Genomic DNA, 15604 nt, shown 5'->3' with positions numbered 1-15604 from the left:
CCACTTTTTTTTTCAATTTTGGTACTATACATGCTGCTCCAGATGTCTGATGCTCTATCTTTTGATCAATCTATAAATATTTGTATATACTGGGGTAATTAACACTGACATGAATAATCCTCAAATATATTCGGTTACACGTTCGGTTAGGCGTTTGGTCTCGCCGCCAGGCAAACGAGCGACGATTTGATTGGATAAATTGATTTAACAAAATAACAATTAAGGATATTTTTATAATATTTTTGAGTATATTTTGATATCAAATATTTGTGTACTTTGAAAAAACATCTAACAACAGTGAGACAAGCCACTTTATAAATCGCTTACCCACAATTCCTTTTTCTTTTCCCTATCTTTCTCGCCGCCATGAAGTGAGTTTCTGGCGTAGTCCGTATAAATCTACAAACATCTGTCGTTTGGTCTTTCTTATTCGTATGTTACTGTGATTATACGTTAATACTAAATAAGATGTTTTGGTACTAAAGTCCTATTTCTGATGTGCAGGGTCGATTTGTGCAGTTTCAGTGGATATAAAATATATCCCGGACACGGCCGGCGGTACGCCAGAATCGATGGAAAGGTAAAAGTGGTTATTACAGATTATTATTATTATTAGTGTTTTTGTCTTTATTATTCTTGTGTTGTATTCATACGAGTATGGATTCATGAGAGAGTACCACTGATGTTTGTCTGTTAGCATAGCAGCTTCCTGTTAGCTGTATGAGTAAATTATTTGTCGTATGGTAGTTAATCTAAACGGGTGTGGGTTAGTTAATACATGACTTACATTTTTTTTTATTTAATGACTATTCGCTGTGTCATGTAATATGTTGTAACTATCAGACTGTGATAAGCAGATCTTTCAGTGCAGAGCGCAGTGTATACAATTGGATTACGTGTGGCGGGTTTATAATGCATCTGTTCGCATAACTTGATCTAGGTATTAAGAAAAAAAAAACTGTCAGCTTTTCTTTTTTTAAATCAGTGTCGTGCTGTCGTTTATGTTCTACAGGTATTCCAGTTCCTCAACGCTAAATGTGAGTCTGCGTTTCTGTCGAAGAGAAACCCCAGACAGATCAACTGGACGGTTCTGTACAGACGCAAACACAAGAAGGGGCAGTCAGTGAGTTTAACTAGTGCACACATTTCTAGATTCAGGAATAGTTCACCCAAAATTGAAAATTCACTCTTAATGTTGCTCCAAGCTTGTATCACTTTCTTCTGTGGAACATAAACCGTCTCGTTACCAAACGTCATAATGCAAGAACCAACGAGGATTGATGTTATTGACATAGTTGCCATATTCGCATTGCTAACTAGAATGTTCAGATTCTGCATATTGAATATGTTCTGCATTGAAACGTTACTTGATCTTAGAGTTGAAAATGTATTCTCTTTGGCTGTAACAGGAAGAGGTGAGTAAGAAACGCACTCGTCGTGCGGTGAAGTTCCAGCGAGCGATCACCGGTGCCTCGCTGGCAGAAATCCTGGCAAAGAGAAACCAGAAACCTGAAGTGCGTAAAGCCCAGAGAGAGCAGGCCATCAGGTGAGCACCTTGAATGCCTGCCTGTCTGTCTGCACATTCACCTGTTGCTATGTCAGTTTAGCTGCACACTAGTTTGTCCATTTTTATATCCTTAGGACTCAAATGCACACTCCGTTTCATGTGCATTGTTGTACTTCACATACTGTGTTAGTTCATAAAAATGCAGTTTAAGATGTGGTCTATGCGATTATTTGAAACTGCTGGTTTTTACAGTTCATTGTATCTTTTGAAAAATGTTACTTTGTACAATCGCAAGATTTCACATTCCTTAAAGTCTCAAGATGTTTGTTGGATGTGTAGAATAAACTTTCCACTTTTATTCGTTTTATACTTTTCAGAGGTCTATAACATGCTGTTTAAAATGTAGCTACATAAAATATTAGAATCAATTTGACATAATTATTCCATCACATACAGTATGCACATATCAGATATAGGGCTGGGCAATAAAACGATATCGATATATATCTTTAAAGAAAATCCGTGTTGCTAAAACGCAAGCAGTTAGGCTTTCTCAGGCTGCGTTTCCACTGGGGCGGTCAAAAGACGCTCACAGAGCTAGAAGAGAGCTTGCTCTGCACCTCTGCTAATCCTACGATCCACCTTGCGAGCATGACACTGCTTTCATAGGCATTAATTGAAAACTCTCTTAGCCTCGCTCACAACGCGCCAGTGGTAACGTATGGTCAGACTGGATGAACTTGCTAATGCTAGCTGCCTTGCTAACGATTAGGTTACGTCGGACACCGGATTGATTCCATCCGCACTAGACTTCCTAATAACGGTTGTGCCCTCTCATCATCTCTAGTGAAGAGCGCGACAGAACAACTGTGATGTGGACAACAGCTCTGATCTTTCTGCGCTGTAATCTTGAATATTGTTCTTTAGCACCAAACATGCATAATGTCTGCCCTGTCCCGCTCTGCACGCGTTGCTTCTTTTCCCAGCATGTGTGTCTCTGGCCGTCTCTGTGTAGTTTTGTAGAGACTATTTTGACTGTTTCGGATTTACTTCTTTTCTTCCGTCAACTTTGAAATAAAAAAAAGAGAGTGCAATGTGTAAATGTATATCATGATTTACATTTATGTATTTGGCAGACGCTTTTATCCAAAGCGACTTGGTGCCCTTATTACAGGGACAATCCCCCCGGAGAAACCTGGAGTTAAGTGCCTTGCTCAAGGACACAATGGTGGTGGCTGTGGGGATAGAACCAGTGACCTTCTGATTAACAGTTATGTGCTTTAGCCCACTACACCACCACCACTCCACTAATCGTGATAAATATCGATATCGAACAATATGAAAAAGATTATCGTGATAACAATTTTGGCCATATCGCCCAGCCCTAATCAGATACCACTATTGCTCCATTTTCTATGGAGACATACAGTATCTGCATGCATGGCCTACAGGATTTAATCTTGAGTACGCACAGAAATCTGCCTAGAGGCACGGGCCTTAAAATTAAACTCAAACCCAAGACCGAGTGGCCCTACCCGGCCAGACAATACCGTCAGATTTTAAACCTGAACCTGCTTACCAATTTCTTCTAGCAAATACTTTTGCATTAGGCTGCATTTTATGAAAGCATATTGGCAACATTCGTTAGTACTGAAACCGTAAACATACACAGTTTTAACAAGGTGCCCCTTAGTACACTAGAGCAGAAGGGAACAAAAGAAAAACATTGCCTTTCCATTTATTTGCTGAATCTTTACCTGGTGCAGAACAATCTGGAGTAATATGAAAATGCAACAGTCCCCTCTATGCAGCCTGAACTTGTTCAGAATGTTGAATCTTGTTACAACTGCATGGAAAATCTAGATGCAGTGCAATGTATAAAGTGGAGCGCAGGTGTCTTAACTCGTCTAAAACTTTTGCAAAGTACTGTAACTATTGGCTAAATAATTTCTTCCAGTAACCATACAGACAGATGGATTTTTTTTTTTTTTTTTTTTTTTTTAGCAAAAAAGTTATTTTTTTTTTTATCTTGAAACCACTTCTAAAAATGAAGCGCTCTAATGAGAGACCCTAAAAATACAGCGAAACGGGACACAGTTGTCCAAAGACATCCATCTAGCGATGTTTACATGGAAAACTATTGAAAAAAAAAAGCAGGATTAGATGCAAAAACACGTTCAGTTTGAAGAGCCACTTGTTCAAATGACACTGCTTTAGCTGAAATTTCTCAGTTACTTCTCAAAAAGATAGCCTTTTGTTTCAGTTGACTAGGTAAATTTACACTGTATCCAGCACTGTATTAGTAAATATCCTGATATTGTTTTACTGTGTGAGAAACCGCTCCAAATTATTCCGTGAGGGAGTGCTCCGAACAAATTATACTGAGTCACGAAATGATTCAGGCAGTTTTGCGAGCTCGTTTGGCAAATTCACTGAAAAGAACCAACTCAAAATAATTATTCATTGGCAAATTGGGCATTGCTAGTTCTTTTAAATGTCTTGGTCTATGTTAGTCTAGCGAGTAATAAGAAATGCACCCACCGTTTTAAAAGCCGACATCTGGGCACATTTCGGCTTTTATGAACAAACTGGTAAGCATGAACTGGACAAAACACATGCTGTGTGTAAAGCCTGTCACACATGAATAAAACATTTTGGTAATACCACTAACTTAAGAAACCACGTTAGCCGTTTTCACCCTGAGATGCTATCGTCTGCCAGCGTAAAGGCGGGCCCAGCTCAGCCAAAAATGGATCAAGCGATATCCACTCCCCCCCAACTCGGAAAAAGGAAAGACAATAACGAGATCCCTGGCAGCTTTCATACCGAAGGATATACGGCCTTATTCTGTGGTGGACAACCCCGGGTTTTGCCATCTGTTGACGCTGGAGCCACGATATAAGCTCCCGTCACCCAGCCACTTTACAGAAAAGGTTATACCTGAACTCTACCACGAAACCAAAGTCTTATGTAAAAATAACGGCACATTACGTTAGCTTGGACTGGCAGATTTTGTCACATGTGCTGCGAACGAGAGCCGTTTATGAGTCTCACACGGCTGCTCATCTGGCAGATATGCTGTCTCATGTAGTGGAGGAATGGCAGCTATCAGATAAAGATGTAGTGCTTGTGACAGACAATGCGTCGAACATGAACGTTGCAGCTCAAGTGGGAAAATGCTTCGCGCATATGCTGAATTTCACGTCCCTCTCCAGGCTTCTGGGAAGATTCAGAAAATATCAACATTCTTTCACCACAGCGAGCCACTGTCTGAAAGTGAAACGGCAATGTCTAGGCCTGAAAAATCATAAGCTGATAACTGATGTTGCAACAAGGTGGAACTGTTTTGTTTTTGAAGATTTGCCATATTCACACAATAAGTAGGCTCGGCCTCTATTTATTTTGGATTATAATTTAATTTAGTTTTTATACATTTGTTAACATTTAAATATTTTATGAAGTACACTGCACTATATACAAGTCCTAAAAGAGCATGAAACTGTCAAGTACTGTACTTAAGTATTTACTGGTGTTAATTAGTTCTAAATGCTCCTGTTGTCTGCTGGGTTCAGAGTTAAGGTTTTTTTTATGTGTTAATATATTTTACTGCTCGTATTTATTGACACAAATTTAGCCATGTGCAGTAATATTGAAATTGAGGATGCAGTGCATCGTGATATTGAATCAAATCGTTGACATGATAATCGTAATCAAATTGAATCATGAGACCAGTGAGGATTCACACCCCTAATGACCATACACCCTCTTTTCATGGACATGTCCTCTTTTTCGAACCTTAAACATCCGGTCGGATTTCTAGATTCCCTAAATGTCCAGGCTTTGGCTGTTTTCTTATTAAGGTGCACAACAACAAAAAAAACTCAATGAAATCTAGCACATCATATTCGGGGATTCGCTCCCTCTCTTCATGCTGTATGTCTGTGTCTCCATTAGTGCTCACTGCACACGCTCTGCATGTGTGTGAAGAGTCCAGTAACTTTACCATGCAAATGTGTGTGTGATTTGTGTTCACATCTATTCGGGATTGCTGTCGAAACCTAATGTCCTGTTCTTCCGTTTTTTTACTGTTTATAGTGATGTTATAGTGTATGGTAATGGGAATAAGTTTTGAAGCAGAAGTCTGTTGTATCCACATTGGAAGAATGTGCTAAGCATAATGGGTAATTTCGCTGCCTGTGGAAAAAAGGTGGATATATTTTTGCTGCAAAGTTGTGAGTTGAAATGACTTCCTCAGTCCAGTCAGCTCTGTTGGTGGCTTGAAGCCACAGCAGTCAACGAGAGTCTTTTAAAATAATTTCTCAACAACGTTATCCGATATTTTACTTTTGCACATGGTTTTTGCCACCACTAGAGTGTAGCGGTGATGTTGCCAAAGGATTGGTCTATTGCTTGAAAGCAAGTGACTAAAGAGAAGGGTCACAATATAGACTACATACTTATGGCTATCTGCATTCATAGTTAATTCATTTAGAGTTTTAATGTTGTATTATATTGTTTAAAAAAGAAAACAAATGCTCAATTAAATATAAAAAAAACATGTACACATAGACATCAAAGTAGGTTTTGTATTTACCTGCTAATTATGTAATGGTTTTGGTTTAAATTGAAAGTGTTTTATTTGGCCTTAAAGGAATAGTTTACCCTCAGGCCATCTGAGATGTATCGGAGTTTCTTTCTTCATCAAAACAGAATTTCAGATTTTCAGGATTTCATTTCAGGCCACCCCCTTTAAACAATGCAATTAAATGTACTCCAAAATGCATATTTAGGGTGCATCAATATAATCCACACGACAGAAGTTTCTTCTGAACCCAAACCATTTGTTTTTTTAGAAACAAAACAATACTTGTATACTTTGATTATAAAAATAATCAATAGTTGTGGTTCAGAAGAACTTTATTTGTCGACTGGAGTCGTGTGGATTTTGATTCACCCTAAATATGCATTTTGGACCGTCAAAAAACATTGTACATTCACTCGCATTGTTTAAAGGAGGAGGCCTGAAATGAAATCCTAAAAATCTTAAATTCTGTTTTGATGAAGAAGCCGATACATCTTGGATGGCCTGTGAGTCAGTGAATTATCAGCATATTTTCATTTTTTGTTTAACTATTCTTTTTAGGTCTTAAAAAAATCTTACATTTCATTCCTTCGAACTGGCAGATACCCTGGACTTACTGATTTTGTTGTTTTAGGGCTGCCAAAGAGGCCAAGAAAGCAAAGCAGGCAACCAAGAAGCCATCCACCCAGAATGCTAAGGTAAAAAACTGTTTTAAAAATATAGTTCATCCAAAACGAGAATTATTTACAAACAGTCATATTGTTCCAAACTTGTATGACTTTTTTCTTCTTCAGTGGAACACAAAAGATGTCAGACAGTATTGGGGCTTTTCCACTGGACAGTACGACTCGAATTTGCTTGCTTTTTTGGGGTTTTCCACTGTGAATAGTACCTGATAATTTTAAGACCACCTTGGTCAAGGTTCCAAGTAGTGTTGTCACGATACTAGAATTTCTAACTTCGATACGATACCTTGAAAAATATCGATATTCGATACCATTTTCGATACAGAGAAAAAAAATTGACACAATATAAATGGGGTATTTATTTTTTTATTTAAAGCTAAAAATAACAATTCTAGAACATGACAAATGAGCAGGGTTTCCGTTGTCCGGTAATTACCGGACATTGGCCGGTAAAAAAATTAAATGTCCGACAAAATTAAATCTCTCCGGTCAAATTGTCCGATTAAAATTGCCTAATAATCCCGTCCCCCTAACACAATCTGAATTTGAGAATAAGCCTAAAATGTATAAAGCAAAAATACACCGATCTCTTGCTATGTTATAAAGGAACAGGCTCTATCGTTTGAAAGTTATGAAACAACATCGCATGCTGCATTTTAAATAAAGCGCACGCCTAAAACGGCTGCAATATAGACCTAAACAACGAACGATTGAGTGAGACGTTTCAAATATGGCCAGGCCCAGGCAGACTAGCTTTAAAAGCTTTTTTCAGAGGCCAGACGATGGTGAATCAGGAACATCTCATTATAGATAGATCAGTGCTTCTAATCCGCGCATTCGTGAGTTTTTTTTTTTCTCTATCATCAAAACTGAATAGCCTATGTTCATCAGTGTATGGTTACAGTCTATATCAAGCAGGGACACGTTTGTGTGCATTTTATTTTGTGATTTCACCGGAATTAATAGAGAGTCTCCGCAATGGCGATAGATTGAAACGCGCGTCCTAGTGAAGATTGCGCAACTCGCGCAGCGCGTCGTCCATGCAACTGATAGCAGCGGACACGAGCGCTCAGCTTGATTTCAAAAACAACAGATTTCAGCGCTAGATCTCTTATTTAATAACGGACTAAATGAATGATCTGCTAGTTAACTGGAGATGTTTTATTTATTTGTATTAGGTACATCCGTGCCTCAATGTTTCAAAAAGTGAATGTGTGTGAAACCACAGTAAAAAACAATTGGCGTTGATTGACGCCATGAAATCGGACGTTCATGTTTTTTTTTTCGTCTATTTGAAAGTTAAGCTAATAATAATATGTTGCATTCTATACGGCCTGATTATGTCATTTTTTAAGTTACATAGACTGCCTCCAATTTTCCTCAACTTGACTAATTAAGAGGCGATATATTTGACCGGCATATCATCAAAATGTCCGTAAAACGAAACCTCTGACCGGCACCATTTTTTTCTAGCGGAAACTCTGCAAATGAGGTATGTTATAACAAAAATGTCCTGAGGTAGTGCACTTGTTGAAAGGCATCTCAGATTGCCATACATTCAAAAAACAATAAAATGCAAGTAAAAAAAAGTGCAATCTTTTGTATTTCCAAGTTAAATCAAATACAATCACAGTCTCAACAAAAGATACTTAAACTTCAAACAAAAACAAGATTAGTGCAATCTTATGCATCAAGTAACAAATTAGTAAACAAAATAATTGAATGGAATCTGTTGCTGCAGTTCTATGCAGGTTCTCTACAGAGGTGAGCGAGATTGACACCCATTACTTTATCCTACAGTTTCAGATTTTGAGCTAGAAACACCAGCATGTCGATGTGCTCCTTTGTAAGTCGTGCCCTTCTTGCACTGCAAATGAGCCCTGATGTACTAAATACATGCTCTGAAGCTGAACTTGAAGCAGAGATGCACAAATACTTCTTAGCAAACTGGGCAAGATGAGGTAAAGTTGTCTCATGTGTCCTCCATGTGAGTGGGTCCTCTTCTGCACTGATCTCAGGCATCTTTTCATATATTGAACTCATTTTTGAGTTCCGTTTCTGCACTCTCACTTTCTCTGGATGATGAACCCTCTCCATGTTCATTCTTTTTTTCCCCCTGTATGTTTGTTAACAGTCTCTTCAGATCTGTTTTAGTTTTTTTTGCTGGTTGCTGCTTGTCATTTGGAGATGATGTTTGCTGACTTTGGCCCCCTGCTTCTAGCAAATTGAAACTGACCATAAGATTCTGTTTAACCTCCTCTCTTAAGGTTACAAAACTGTCCTTGAACCTTGGGTCAAGAAATGTGGCTTTGTTTAATATCAGCTGCAGATGTGTGTTCTCATATCTATGTCTGAGATCTTCTCTGATTGTTGTCTTTAAGTTGACATTTTAGGTTGCTGTCACCTTCCTCAACTGTCAAAGTAGAGAAGATCTTCCAACTCAGAGGCAGGACTGCAGAGATAGTGGTGTGTTTTTCGCCACTAAGGGCATCCGTGAAAGAGCTGACGGGGCTCAATACCTCTTTAACAGTCTCAAGAACTGTAATATCTGTGTCTTTGGGCATGAGGTGCCATTTCTTCCGATCATCAGCTAGAACTGAACAGACAGCTTGCTGCTGTTCTAGAAATCTCTCCACCATTTCATAAACTGAGTCCCAGCGTGTGGGCTCATCATGGATCATTATGTGTTCAGGCAGTTGCAAATCTTTTTGTTTTTTCTTCAGCTGTCGCAACATCTTTGGTGACCTGCTGAAGGCAGACACTGTCTTTCTCAACCTCGACAGTGATCCAGACACACGGTCTATATCTAGGCCCTTGTTAATGGCAAGGTGCAAGTTATGCCCAAAGCAGGGGACCCATGTGAAGTCTTGCTGAAATGCTTTCTTGTTTGCTGAAGCATTATCAGTGGTGATACCAGCCATGTATGACATGTCCAGCTTCCATGCTTCTTGTATCATCTCTTCCAATGCTTCCCTCAAGCATTCTGCTGTGTGCTCAGTGTGGAGCCCAATACAGCCCAAACACCAGCTCTGCATATCCCAGGTTTCAGTGACAAATTGCAGAGTTACTGCCATGAACGTGGAAGTGGCCCTGCTTGTCCACAGATCAGTGGTGCATGAAAAAAAGTTTTTCTTTCCAAGATTGTTCATGACTATTTCTTTCATTTTGTTATATAGGGCTGGGATTTCAGTGTGCATGAAAAAGTTTCGTGAAGGAAGGGCATAGCTGTTGTTCAAATGTTGAAGTTGTTTGAAGCCAGGTTTCTCAACAGTATACACAGGAACCTGATCCATGCATATGTACACTACTACAGCCCTGTTCAGCTTCTTGGCTTCATTTTGAGTTTGCTTCATACTTTCTTTGCTGTTCAAATACAGATGGTAGTGTAGGTTGTGTGTGTGTTGTTTCTGTTGCAGGCCGAGTCTCATCTTCTTTCTGGTGCTAAAAGAGAATGCCAAAATTCAATAAACATTTTTCTTTTTAGACCACACTTTTAAAATGTACTGAACTAACTTATCTAAGAACGTAGGTTAATGGTAATAGATATTTAATTGTTAACATGAATAATTCATGAAAAGTACTTCCAAAACATTTATTAATCTTAGTAAAAAGGTTTATTTAAACTAACATTTACTAATACATGTGCTAATTAAAATCCAAAGTTCTATCTGTTAATATTTTCTTCATTAGTAGTAGTAGTAGTCCTTTATTGTCACATAGTAAACCAGTGAAATTGGCCATCGACCTGTCCATACAAACATACATATGACAAGGGGATAGACAGGACAGGAAGACAGGGAATTAGAAGAAATACAGCATGACATGAGGAGAGGAGAGGAGAAAAAAAAGGCAGCCCCCAGACTATGCTCCTTAAGAAGTACAGTGTGGGAACAGGGAAAAAACACCTCAGCAACATTAGCACATAATCAGTACACTCTACAACATGAACAAGACTTGCAACAGGGGAGGGATTGGGGGTGGAGGTGGCCCAGCACAGGCAAGCAGCCATCCGGACCTGCAGCCATGTTCGGTGCTGGTCACAGACCCGCCTGTCAGACTGGGGGTACAAAGCGCGAAGGCGAGGGATAGGGTATCGGGCGGATGATTGCATATCTGTATATATGTGTAAGAGTTCATGTGTGTGTAGGCCTGGAGAGTCGCGATGCCAGCATCTAATCTAGGTGCCTCAGTCCGCAGGGGTTGTCATAGCGATACACAGCAAGTTGCCATGGAGACAACCTTGATCAGGTCCCAGACATAGTCAACAATCACCAGGTGTCTGGGGAGTCGGGAAGGAACGCGAGAGTGGCTCACTGCAGTGCTCTTCCGGGGAGTTGTTGTTCCAACAGCGGCCTTGGCCAAGGCCAGTGCTGGTTGAGGGCGGCCGAAACAGATAAGATTGGGATTGTTTGGTCTTAAGGAGAGTAGCCGCATTCTAATTTACACGGCTATTCTCCTGGTCCATTTTGGTCTCTGAAACGATCCATTTGCCTTTGCAAAGCTGTGAGCTTCTCCATGATGTTATCCGTATTTTGGTTCATAGACCCAGTCTGAGTGCAGACAGCTCTGCCCACTGTTTCAATCATGACGGGCAGCCTTGTGAGGCTTTGGACAGCTGTCACCGTCTTCTTAACTCCTCGATAAACCAGGGCAATGCCTAATCCAATCAGCAGAAGACCTGTTATCATGGTACCGAATAGGTAGATATCTTCAACGTCCTCCACGGAAAGAGCCGCCAGACACATGACCCGCCACCTCTCCCACGCGTCCATCGTGTAGCCAGCTGCGAACGTTCCGTCAGGGCAGACAGGTTCCCCCGAACCCAAGCTTCTCGTCGAGAAGATGGTGTCAATTGCGTTGAGAGACCAGTTGATCAAATCCATGATGACATAGTTTGAAGAGCAGTGCTGAGAGAGTCTCTCCAGACCAGAGCTAACATGATGTATTTTTATTACCTACTGTTATCAAAGATTCAAATATACTGTAACAAATGCAATGCTCATCGGTCATAAATGCTGGTTAATACATTAACGTTATTTGATGAACAGATTTAAACGAAAACGTGCGTGCATCACACGCGAAAACAATACTTATTGGATCGACATGAAGTCAAGTCACCTATATTTATGTAGTGCTTTAAACAATCTCACTCTCTCGTATCAACAACAATAATGGGCCATCTTGGTTAATGTTTCAGAAATGTTCAAATAAGAAGAGTTACTAACCGCTCGAAATTCTTTATATAGATCCGGGTGTCGGTCTTTCAGGTGCTTTGCTATATTAGTGGTGTTAGCGCCTTTTGTTAGCACTGCTCTGTAGCATCTCTTGCATATTGGCTTGCTTGTGTCCTTCGGCTTTCCATGTTCATTTGCTTCATATCCAAAATATTTCCAGATAGCACTCCTGCTGTGTTCTTTATCGATCAAAGGCGGTCGCGTCAGAGATGCACTCGCCATCTTTCCTTTCACTTCAATTTTGCTAGTGAATGAGACAAGTGCGCGTGCGCTGTTTGTCAATGCGCCTTTGGAGAGAAGTGAAATTGACAGCTCGGCTAGTAGCCTATTGGTGTATCGATACTTTAGTAAATTAATATTGATACCGTTTAGATATTTCAGTATCGATATTTATCAAAAAATCGATATTTTTGACAACACTAGTTCCAAGTGAGCCGAGTCAATACTATATGTGATGTCAAAATCCTGCAGATCACCTAATTGGTCAGGGAGAATTGTCACTTCCAGCGTCACTGGATTTCCGACCATCGACATCAACCCGCTAGTTAGCAACAACGATAACCGTATAATTTGTTCACTCGACTTTCGAATTGTGAAAAAAAAAGAGACAGCTGTGTGCAAAACCACAGCATGGTCAATAAACAAGGTGCAGACGGTCGATTCGTTAGCAATGAACGAAACAAAAAAAAGTCTCAGGAAGTGTCTCGGCTGTTGGCTGCACACAGCGACCATGACTACCGGACCTACCAACACTAGGGAAAAGGTTCAAAAAAATTAAGTGACTACAGCAGGGGTGCCCACACTTTTTTGTGTGATGATCTACTTTTAAATGACCAACTCAATAAGATCTACCAACTAAAACTGTTTAATTTAAAATAAGAAAATGCTTGTTGGGACTACTGCATGTATCCCTACATGGAATTCATCTTCTAATTAAAAAAAAAAATATATAATAATGTTCAATGTTGATATCATTCAGTTTTAAAACTAAACCCAAAACACCTACAGCACAATAGATTACAATAGCCAGGGCATTTACCTTATTCTGATGACGAGTAAATATTGACCAGGCGAGGTTTTGTTTATTCAGTTGCCATGACAACTAGGTTTGCGCATACGCGCCTTCAAAGGACATTCCATTAAGTTTTGCCTAATCCGAGCAGTAGCATCGCAATTTCGCGCTCTGTTCTCAGAAGGCGCGTATGCGCAAACCTAGTTGTCATGGCAACTGAATAAACAAAACCTCACCTGGTTAATATTTACTCGTCAAGTGCAAGTCAGACAGAAACTAAAAGAAGGAAAGACATTATATTTATTTTTATTAAAATTGAACTAAAGTACATTTAAATTTTGTGCGATCTACCCAGCATTGCCTTTGAGATCGATTGGTAGATCGCGATCGACGTATTGGGCACCCCTGGACTACAGAAACACCAAGGAAAAGTGGAAGTGGTTCGACCAAATGAACGCTACCTTAACTGGCGAGCAGTGGTAGGGAGAATGCCCTGGACTCAGCCACGATGGAGGATGGTACATTTTATGTTAACTCTGCTTGAAAGCGTCACTTTATTTAGCTTGCTTCTAAAACAACCAGGCCAATTTAACTTACACTTGTGTAAAATCACCGTGCAACAACTGCTTAATGCAGCACAATGAGCTAGTAGCTAACAGCTAGCGGTTGTGTTATTGTATTGGTCAGTTTGTCGTATTTAAGATTGTCACGGCAGTAGAGGTGGCGCAACTATGCCGATTAGCCTATAATCCCACCCACGTTGAGGGGCACTAATCTGCAGTGGAAATGCAAGCTCTGAAAAGTAAAGCGAGTTGAGGCACGTTTGAACCATAACGTGCAGTGGGAAAGTGCCATATGCCAGCCTTAAGCTTTTATACTTAAACCATAAACCTTGTTTTATTTATATAGAATGAATAAAAGTGAAATTTCTGTGCTTTTAACATTATTAGTAGTTTTATGCTACCTCAAGTGCAGACACATCTTTCCTTGATATTGTCCAAATGGGATTGAAGCATGATGTGTGTACACTGCTCAAAGTTAAAAATATTGGCATGTGCACGATCATGTAAAACTGAGCCTTGCAAAGGCCAGGCGACTGCGATGTTCGTCACCGATGATTTCACTTTGTGTGCGGGACCTTGTGAACAAGCGGACGCGTCAAGAATAGGAATGTGCAGGAGTAATAGTACTCGTTCCGCACCAGCCTCTCGAGTATTAAAATTACTCATTGAATATCACATTATGTCTTCTGTCCGTATTTCCCTGCCGTGAGCAGCGCTGAATTGCACCATTTTCATTAATCTCTCATTAAATCTGTTACAATTGAGTCCACAGGGACAAGTGTGAGAACCTTTATGTGGGCTCCGACTTAATATATGCATTACCCTCATGCTGTCAAATATTTGTTTCTATGTAAGATTTGGGTTAGTGCAAATGTTTTTTTTTTTTTTTTTTCATATTGTTTATTCTATTTAGATGTAAGTTGTCTAGATTTTAATAGCATCTGTACAGTTAAGATATTTGTTCATGTTTACAGGCTCCTGCTAAAGCTGCACCCAAACAGAAAATTGCCAAACCCATGAAGGTCAACGCTCCTCGTGTTGGTGGCAAGCGCTGAAGTTCATGTGTTGGTGCTTTGTGCATTAATAAAGGTTTCACAATATCAACCTGAAGTGTCCTTAAGTTTAGATTTTAAATAATGTTCAGTGGTCGTGTTTACATTTGTCTGTCTAGGTTGAGCGACGTGAACTTCAACATCAGTTACACAAGACTATCTACACATTAGGGCTGCACGATTAAAAATAATGCAATCTCTGTAGCACAACCCTTTTGAGCTAGTCACCAAACTTTGTACACATATAGTCAGATCTCATCAAGCCGGACAACTTTCACACTTACAGTCATAAACTCTGCCCAAAAGGAAGTTAACCATTTTGGATTGTTTGAAAAAGGCATGCTCTGGATTTTAAAATACTCCTCCCAGGGATTTCATGTTACAGGTACCATAAAGCGATAAAATAACAAAAAAATTGGAATAAGGAAATGTCTCATATCTTCTGAGTGCATGGTGAGGTTTACATTAAACTGAGCCAAATGTTTGTCCTTGCAGGCTGATCACATTGATGTGGCTGTTATGGTCACGACCGTAGCGCCACCAACTTGCGGAAGTGTATCGCTTTTAACAGACATTTAAATATCCCTATTATGTTAACCTTAATTGCTTAAAAATTATAATAATGTCAAAACTTAAAAATTATTCTTTTTTTTTTTTAAAGAGATTATTGAAATCATAAATACTGTTGGCAATGCATTATTCCTTTTTGTGTATATTCACGTTTTTAGGTATTTGGCATGCTTGAATTTTCAAGTTTATTGTTAATGAACATTTATTGTTTTTATATAAATAAAATATCAACTGAAATGTAAAAATACTTGAAAATAATGCAATTTGTCGAACCCAGTTCTGAGTGGCAATTATAGGAAATGTCCAATAGAGGGCAGCCGAACTCCATTGTTGAACGATTCCCAACTCAAAGTCCCTTTCGGACTTTGAAGGGAACCCTCTTTCGCCAAGTCAAGTCA

At 39.5% G+C, this 15604-nt stretch overlaps 1 protein-coding gene across 2 annotated transcripts; it reads left to right on the top strand.

Annotated features, from left to right (window-relative positions):
- Positions 1-338: 338 nt before the first annotated feature.
- Positions 339-14688, top strand: LOC127651922 (60S ribosomal protein L24). 2 transcript variants are annotated; one of them, XM_052137987.1, is made up of 6 exons: positions 339-371; positions 505-580; positions 1013-1123; positions 1410-1546; positions 6724-6787; positions 14559-14688. In XM_052137987.1, exons 1-6 carry the CDS (start codon positions 367-369, stop codon positions 14637-14639), a joined length of 474 nt encoding a protein of 157 aa, XP_051993947.1. In that variant the 5' UTR covers positions 339-366; the 3' UTR covers positions 14640-14688. The 2 variants fall into 2 exon arrangements, with proteins under 2 accessions (XP_051993947.1, XP_051993948.1); XM_052137988.1 differs by lacking the exon at positions 14559-14688 and adding an exon at positions 13377-13403 and having other exon boundaries at positions 349-371.
- Positions 14689-15604: the final 916 nt, after the last annotated feature.

This window comes from Xyrauchen texanus, chromosome 11 (genome assembly GCF_025860055.1).
Source record: "Xyrauchen texanus isolate HMW12.3.18 chromosome 11, RBS_HiC_50CHRs, whole genome shotgun sequence".
NCBI classification, from domain to species: Eukaryota; Metazoa; Chordata; class Actinopteri; order Cypriniformes; family Catostomidae; genus Xyrauchen; species Xyrauchen texanus.
The sequence above is the reverse complement of the archived record's forward strand: the minus strand, read 5'-3'. Positions and strand labels throughout refer to the sequence as shown.